The sequence below is a fragment of the Salminus brasiliensis genome, chromosome 10 (assembly GCF_030463535.1).
Source record: "Salminus brasiliensis chromosome 10, fSalBra1.hap2, whole genome shotgun sequence".
Taxonomy (NCBI): domain Eukaryota; kingdom Metazoa; phylum Chordata; class Actinopteri; order Characiformes; family Bryconidae; genus Salminus; species Salminus brasiliensis.
Window position 1 is genome coordinate 109,600 of NC_132887.1, and position 8,676 is coordinate 118,275.

The 8,676-nt window shown below is 42.2% G+C and overlaps 1 protein-coding gene across 1 annotated transcript in view; it reads left to right on the forward strand.

Moving 5' to 3' along the window:
* The first annotated feature begins 8,571 nt into the window (after positions 1 to 8,571).
* Positions 8,572 to 8,676, forward strand: part of ndnfl (neuron-derived neurotrophic factor, like) — a 4,062-nt gene continuing 3,957 nt past the window's right edge. The window contains exon 1 of the mRNA XM_072690185.1: positions 8,572 to 8,578. Within this exon, the coding sequence (XP_072546286.1) occupies positions 8,572 to 8,578 (7 nt within the window). The remainder of the gene's footprint in view (positions 8,579 to 8,676) is intronic.

Genomic DNA, 8,676 nt, shown 5'->3' on the forward strand with positions numbered 1-8,676 from the left:
CATTTTCCAAAAGAGGTCCAGATCTCAGGGAAGCACTTCCTGCTTCACACTATGGACACATGAATTAGATGTAAAGAATTGTTATTTAGGACTGAAATTTAGTAAAACAGGAAACTTCAGTTCAGCAGTCAGTGAGCTGAGAGAAAAGGCATGCAGGGCATTCTACACAATTAAACCACAAATTCCCTTTCAAAAACCAATCTGGATATCGCTCAAAATTATTACAATTAAATCATAGAACCGATTCTCCTGTATGGCAGTGAAGTATGGGGGGCACTCTCAAATCATAATTTTGACCAATGGTAGAAACATCCCACAGACATTATGTACACTGAATTCTGTAAAAATATTCTGCAAGTGCACCGAAACACAACAAACACCTGCAGAGCCGAATTACGACAATATGCATTATTACTCAAAATAAAAAAAAAGGATTATTAAGCATTGGCTACCCCTAAAAACACAGTACCCCCACTCCTATTACCATAAATCCCCGCAATGAAAAGAGTTCCCTCACACAGCTGGTCCTGACACAGAGTTCACCAACACACCAACACTGTTACACATCAGTACCAGTCTGTAGTACAATGAATTAGACCAGACCAAATTCTAACACTCCTAAAACAGAACTACATCACCCATTGGAACACACACACACACACACAAAGCAGAATGCAAGGCTGTCTGGCCCTAAAACGACAGTACACTGTAGCCGAGTACCTGAGCACAGTGACTGATCCTAAACACAGAACCACAGCCTGTCTGTGCAAAGCCAAGTGCAGAGCACTTAATCTCAAAGCAGGAAAAACTGAAGAGAAAATAAAGTCACCCAGGAATCGAACCCAGGCCACCGCATCACGAAACAGACACTCTGTTATGAGTTATGAGAACGGCCAACAAACAGAAACTAAAAGGGGTGGGTTTGAAAATGGTTGGAAAACAAAAACAACCGCTGTGTATAACGCAGGGGAAAATGTGGGAAAACAAACAAAGGCTGCCAGGGGAGAATGCTGGCCACCTCGAAAACCTTGAGGAAAATAAAAACTAAAGATAGGAAACTGAGAGGTTACAGGGAAGGCAGACACTCCTTTATTAAATGAGTGTATGTGTGCTAACACACACACACACACACACACACACACACACACACACACACACACACACTGCACATACACAGGGGTAGCAGGCAGCAGAAGTGGGCAACTGGATCTAAGTTCTTATATAGCCTTTTGCCCTGGTGTGGTGCATTGGGCTTGATTGCTGGCTGGCGTGACTCAGGTGGCTGGCGTGACTCAGTCTCCCCCTGGTGGAAGAAGAAGGCCTTGACCTAGAGCTACCCCTTACAATGGTAAGTTTCAGCCTGCCACAACATGAGGGACAGTGAGTGACCCACCCAAGAGAGAAAGGGGGACACATTTCCCTGTGTCCACGAACCCCTGGACCTACAACCTTTATCTAAGAGGAAACATTAATTAACAAAAGCTAAACTAAACAGATGAGTTTCAGCCTAGATTTAAAGACTGAGACTGTGTCTGAGTGCCCGACATTATCTGGCTGCAGCATTTTGTATTAATTTAAGTTTATTGAGGTTCCTGCTGGAACAACTTGACAGTAGTGCATTACAGTAATCTAGCCTTGAGGTAATAAAAGTGTGTACTAGCTTTTCTGTGTCCTGTAGAGAGGAGGAGTCTCTTAGTTTGGAGATGTTCCTAAGCTGCATAAAGGCTGCCTTACTAATATTAGCTAGATGTTGCTCAAACGTATTTGTAAATGTAAATAAATCTGAGTCGGATATGACACCAAGATTTTTAGCTGATAAACCAGGAATAATGGAAGCATCAGCCAAGTCTAACATTAAGTCTGAAAGGACTAAAAGGAGAACCTGGGTTTTGTCACTGTTAAGAAGAAGGAAGTTATATGACATCCAGAGTTTTTTAGCCTTTACACAGTTTCTTTAATCTAAATTTATCATCAGGTTTGGCTGATATATAGAGCTGTGTGTCATCTGCATAACAAAAAAAAATTAACGTCATGTCTCCTTATAACTGAGCCCAGTGCTAACATGTATAATGTAAATAATAGTGGTCTTACAACTGAGCCTTGCGGAACTCCATATCTTACTTTTGTGTAATTTGAAGATCTTTTATCTTTATAACCTGATAGCGTTCAGTTTGATATGATTTGAACCACGATAAAACTGTTCCTGTGATTCCAACCATGTTTTCTAATCTTTCTAGTAGAATAGTGTGATCTATAGTTTAAAGAGGAATAAAATCTTTAACTTATATAGTTTACATTAGTTTTGTATTTGTTGTGTGTGTTTGGGAAGATTAGCAAATTTTATTTTTACATTTTATTGTACAGCATAACAAACTGTTGAACCACTAAATCACTGAACCACTGAACCATTAAACCATTGAATTACTGAACCATTAAACTGCTGAAACACTGATCCCTTGAACTGTTATTTACATTTACATTTAAGGCATTTAGCAGACGCTCTTATCCAGAGCAACTTACAAAAGTGCTGAATCACTTGAATTGTCTATTAAATAGATATATTTGTGTATATCTATGGCAACCAATGCTATATATAATTTACTTTCATTCTAATATTTATATTTTATATATTTTACATTGCCAAATGTTAGCAGGAAGCTACCATTGTAAACTTGGTTCGGGAAAATAATGAAATCAAATTAACAGCATTCAACGAGTCAGTCGGTCCACACTGGCTCGCATTTTCAAGCCAAACCAAATCACAATGAAACTTTATAAGATACCTTTTGAGGGAAACTCTTACTCTACAATAAGCTAAGATGAGCATATGAGGATATAAGTACAGTATTACCTACAGTACACACATTGTTTCCCAGTATACTGAATAAAACCATGTTGACTGATTTTTGTTTGTTGTTTTCAGGGAGTACTGGAAAGGGATTCTCATACAATCCCACATGAGTTCATCTCTATAGATGAGGCTGGGTTCAACTTAGCAAAGGCCAAAAGAAGCTGGAGAAACGTCATTGAACACGAAGCCACAGGCCACACAACCTTGGACCATACAGCACAACCCATATTCTCACATTTCTGGACAGGATCCACAACATTCTTGTACCACCGGAGCATATGAATGATACAAACCACAGAAGAAACAGGTACATGGTTTGCTGACCACCCACCATTTTCTCGTGCAATACCTCCCACCATGCTCCCCAATTCTGAACCCCATAGAAGAGCTCTTTTCGGCAGGGCGGTGGAAGCTATACGCCCCGCAGCCTGTGTGCGCATGCCTTATGTGCTGGCTATAGAAGAGGCATGAGATGAAATTGATGGGGGTGCGATTCAGGGATGGATAAAGGACTCAAGGCGCTTCTTCCCTCGATGTCTGGCAAGAGAAGATATTTCCTGTGATGTGGACGAGGCATTGTGGCCAGACCCAGCTGTGCAGCAAGATACTGCCTAATTATTTTTCTTGCCTCTTTGGTTTAAATAAATCTTTGCTGTAATTTTCTTTTTCAGTTTTTTCAGTTCACTGTTTTTTGTGAGGATATTTCTGTTCACTCCAGTGTAAATGTATGTGCTGTGCCTATGTTTTCACTTGTTTGGTGAAAAATAAAAAATAACAGCAGTGTGTGTGTGTGTGTGTGTGTGTGTGTATGTGTGTGTATCTGCAAATATTTCTGTGCATGTCTCTGAAGAGTTTTTTACAGTTTGAAGTGTTTCAGTATTCTGACAAAGCTTACTAAGGATGAGGGTGCTTCATTATGCCCAGCAGTGTGGAGTTGAGGTAATATGAATCTGATGCTTTTGAGGTATTTTGCAGTTTGTGGTTTTATGAATTGTGTGAAGTATTTTGATAAAAGCCTCATTTACAAAACTGTGTTTTAGCAATTGGAAGTTAAATAGTTTTTTTAAATTCTCAACACTGGGTAAAAACAGAACACTCACACTTTGCACCATTTATATCAACTAAATGTGTGTAAACAGTGTGTTTGGGTGTGTATTGTTCTGAGAATGTAGAGGCATCTAGCAAATGCTTGTGAATGAATTATTAAAAAGAACACAACGGAAACACAGCTAGATCAAAAGAAAAAACCAGGCCAGAGAGAGAGAGAGAGAGAGAGAGAGAGAGAACTTAAGGTGTGAGTGTGTTAGTAGGAGTGTGTGTGTGTTAGTGTGAGTGTGTGTTTCTGGAGAAAGCTAAAAGGTTAATCAATTGAAAATCAGACTTCAGCTCTGGAGCTTCTGAGGAAGTTCAAAGAGGTGTAAAGTGGGACAGGTCCGTCCAGACCCGACTCACTCTCTGAGGACCTTAAAAGCCACCACAGATCCAGCCTGGCGTTCCAGAAAGAGCTCCGTCTGCAGCCAGATTTGGCTGGACTCCAGCAGGGGCTTGATTTAAGTGAGGGACTCTGAAAAAGCTCCAGTACAGCATAATCTGAGTGTCCTCCATTACTGATATACTAAACACACCCATATATAAACTAATACTGTACATACACCACATAGACACATTCACACACTGCAGAAATCAGCTAAGAGAGTTAAACACACACAATGTCTGTGTAGGTGGAGTGGGGCCACTCTCATTACAGCAAATGCTGGGCTGAAGTACCTCTACAATAAGACACACACACACACACACACACACAATACAGACGTTCTATCCTGGGTGGTTTTGAACAGAAGAATGAAGAGAATGGAGGGAGGAGCAGAAGATGGAGAGATAACACACACACAGAAAAGCACTTGACCTATAGAATATGTGTGTGTGTGTGTGTGTGTGTGTGTGTGTGTGTGTGTGAATGGTCTGACAGACATGATCTAGCAACACTCACACTCCAAACTCCGCTCACAGATTTCTCCAGCTTGTGCCCGTTTATGCTCTGAGATGCCACCATAAACACCTTCACCAAAATCATTTTTCACAACTTAACCTCAAACACTTTAACCTCAAACACCTTCCCATCAAACACCATCAACATAACTACCTTCACCTTAAACACCTTGACCTCAAAACTTTCACTTTAAACAATTTCACCTTACATATATTCACATCAACCATCTTCCCCCTTAAAACCCTTCATAGCCATCTTAACCTTAAACACCTTCACCTCAAAAACCTTGACATCAAGCACCTAAACCTCAAACACTTTCACCTAAAACAACTTCACATAAACCATCTTCACCTCAAACACCTTGACCATAAACACCTTCCCCTCAAACACCTTCACCATAAATACCTTCAACATATAAACCTTCAACATAAACACTTTGACCTAAACAACTTCGAATGAAACCCCTTCACCTCAAGAACCTTCACCTCAAACACCTTGACCTCAAATACCTTCATCACAAACAGTTTCAACCTTAAACACCTTCACCTCAAGCATCCTCACTTCAAACATCTTTACCTGAAAGATCTTCACCGCAAATATATTCACTTTAAACACCTTTACCTCAGACACGTCATCATAAACACCTTCACATCAAACACCTTTGCATCAACCATCTTTACCTCACACACCTTTACCTCAAAAACTCACTTTAAACAATTTCACCTTAGATACATTCACATCAACCATCTTCCCCCTTAAAACCCTTCACAGCCATCTTAACCTTAAACACCTTCACCTCAAAAGCCTTCACCTCAAGCACCTAAACCTCAAACACCTTCTCCTATAACAACTTCACCTAAAACACCTTCATATAAACCATCTTCACCTCAAACACCTTGACCATAAACACCTTTACCATTAATACCATCACCTCAAACATCTTCACATCGAATACCTTCCCCTTAAACACTTTCACCTCAAACACCTTTACCATAAACACCTTCACCTCAAACAACTTCAAATGAAACCCCTTCACCTCAAGCCTCTTCACTTCAAACACCTTCACATTAACCATCTTCACCTCAAATACCTTCACTTTACACCTTTACCTCAAACACTGTCGTTGTAAACACCTTCACATCAAACACCTTCACCAAAAACACTTTCAACTAAGATATCTTCATCATAAACACCTTCACCTCAAACATCTTCACATCTTCACTTAAAACAACTTCACCTCAAATATCTTCATTTCAAACACCGTTACTTCAAACACCTTCACATCAAATATCTTCACATCAACCATCTTCCCCCTTTAAATCCTTCACAGCCATCTTCACCTCAAACACCTTCACAGCCATCTTCACCTTAAACACTTTCACCTCAAACACCTCCTCAAATACCTTTACCTGAAACATCTTCACTTTAAACACCTTTACCTGAAATATCTTCACTTCAAACACCTTAACCTCAAATACTGTCATCACAAACACCTTCACCGTAAACACCTTCACATTAAAGACCTTCACCGTAAACACAATAATCTCAAACACCTTCACCATAAATACCTTCCCCTCAAACATCTTCACATCTTCACTTAAAACCAACTTCACCTCAAATATCTTCATCTCAAACACTGTTACTTCAAACACCTTCACATCAAATATCTTCACATCAACCATCTTCCCCTTCAAACCCTTCACAGCCATGTTCACCTTAAACACCTTCACCTCAAAAACGTTCATCACAAACATCTTTACCTTAAACACCTTCATATTAAACACCTTCACCTCAAGCACTTTCTCCTGAACCATCCTGAACCATCTTCACCTCAAATATCTTCATTTTTAAACACCTTTACCTGAAATATCTTCACTTCAAACACTTTAACCTCAAACACTGTCATCGTAAACACTGTCACATCAAACACCCTTCACCATAAATACCTTCCCCTCAAACATCTTCACATCAACCGTCTTCCCCCTAAAAACCCTTCACAGTCATCTTCTCCTCAAATATCTTCACTTCAAACATCTTCACCTCAAAAACCTTCTCAAATATCGTCAGTTCAAACGCCTTTTAAACACCTTCATCTCAAATATCTTCACTTTTAAACAACTTTACCTCAGATATCTTCACATCAAATATCTTTACATCAACCATCTTCCCCCTTCAAAACCCTTCACAGCCATCTTCACCTCAGTCCCGGTCCAGGATCAGACAGAGCCGAGTCAGAGTCCGGTCAGGATCAGACAGAGCCCGTGTCAGAGTACTGGTCAGGATCAGACAGAGCCGAGTCAGAGTCCGGTCAGGATCAGACAGAGCCGAGTCAGAGTCCGGTCAGGATCATACAGAGCCGTGTCAGAGTACGGTCAGGATCAGACAGAGCCGTGTCAGAGTCCGGTCAGGATCAGACAGGGGCCGTGTCAGAGGGTCCGGTCAGGATCAGACAGAGCCGTGTCAGAGTACGGTCCAGGATCAGACAGAGCCGTGTCAGAGTCCGGTCAGGATCAGACAGAGCCGTGTCAGAGTACGGTCAGGATCAGACAGAGCCGTGTCAGAGTCCGGTCAGGATCAGACAGAGCCGTGTCAGAGTACGGTCAGGATCAGACAGAGCCGTGTCAGAGTACGGTCAGGATCAGACAGAGCCGTGTCAGAGTCCGGTCAGGATCAGACAGAGCCGTGTCAGAGTACGGTCAGGATCAGACAGAGCCGTGTCAGAGTCCGGGTCAGGATCAGACAGAGCCGTGTCAGAGTAACGGTCAGGATCAGACAGAGCCGTGTCAGAGTCCGGTCAGGATCAGACAGAGCCGTGTCAGAGTCCGGTCAGGATCAGACAGAGCCGTGTCAGAGTCCGGTCAGGATCAGACAGAGCCGTGACAGAGTCCAGTCAGGATCAGACAGAGCCGTGTCAGAGTCCGGTCAGGATCAGACAGGATCAGTCAGGATCGGTGTTTTGGGCTACAGTTGGGATCAGACAGAATCAGGATAGCTTCCATCGGATTTAGTTGAGAATTTTGAGATGATCAATAATGAATGGAATTATATCTTAATTAGTTTATTATTGTTTATTGATTTTGAGGATCATTAATAAATCTGTGTATTTAGTGCAGACTTCAAAACAATTTTGTCTAACCCTCTCTCTGTCTCTCTCTCTCTCCCTCTCGTCTCTTCTCTCTCTCACTCTCTCCCTCTCTCTCTCTCTCTCTCTCTGTCTCTCTCTCTCTCTTCTCTCTCGTCTCTCTGTCTGTCTCTCTCTCTCTCTCTCTCCTCCCCTCTCTCTCTCTGTCTCTCTCTCTCTCTCTCTCTCCACCTCTCTCTCACTCTCTCTCCCTCTCTCTCACTCTCTCCCTCTCTCTGTCTCTCTCTCTCTCTCTCTCTCTCTCTCTCTCTCTCTCCCCTCTCTCTCTCTCCCTCTCTCTCTCTCTCTCTCTCTCTCTCACTCTCTCTCACACGTACCTCCCTCAACCTTGTCCCAACCCCCCCTCCTCACACACACAATCTGCCACCCCCCACTGAGGGACCTCCAAGTCCCCATACACATACACACACACACACACACACACATTCAGTCCTCTCCGCCGACTCTCCTTCTGGTACATCTCTCGCTCTCTTTTTTCTCACACATCACACACACACACACACTACACACACACACACACACCCACAGCACACATACACACATACACACACAGACAGTTTACAACACAACCTATAAAGGTATTTAGTGATGGGAGGTGAGAGAGAGAAGAGAGGAGACGAGAGAGAGAATGATCAGGTCAGAACGGATCAGGGTGTCGTGAGTGTGTGTGTGACAACGCTCACAGAGAGCGAG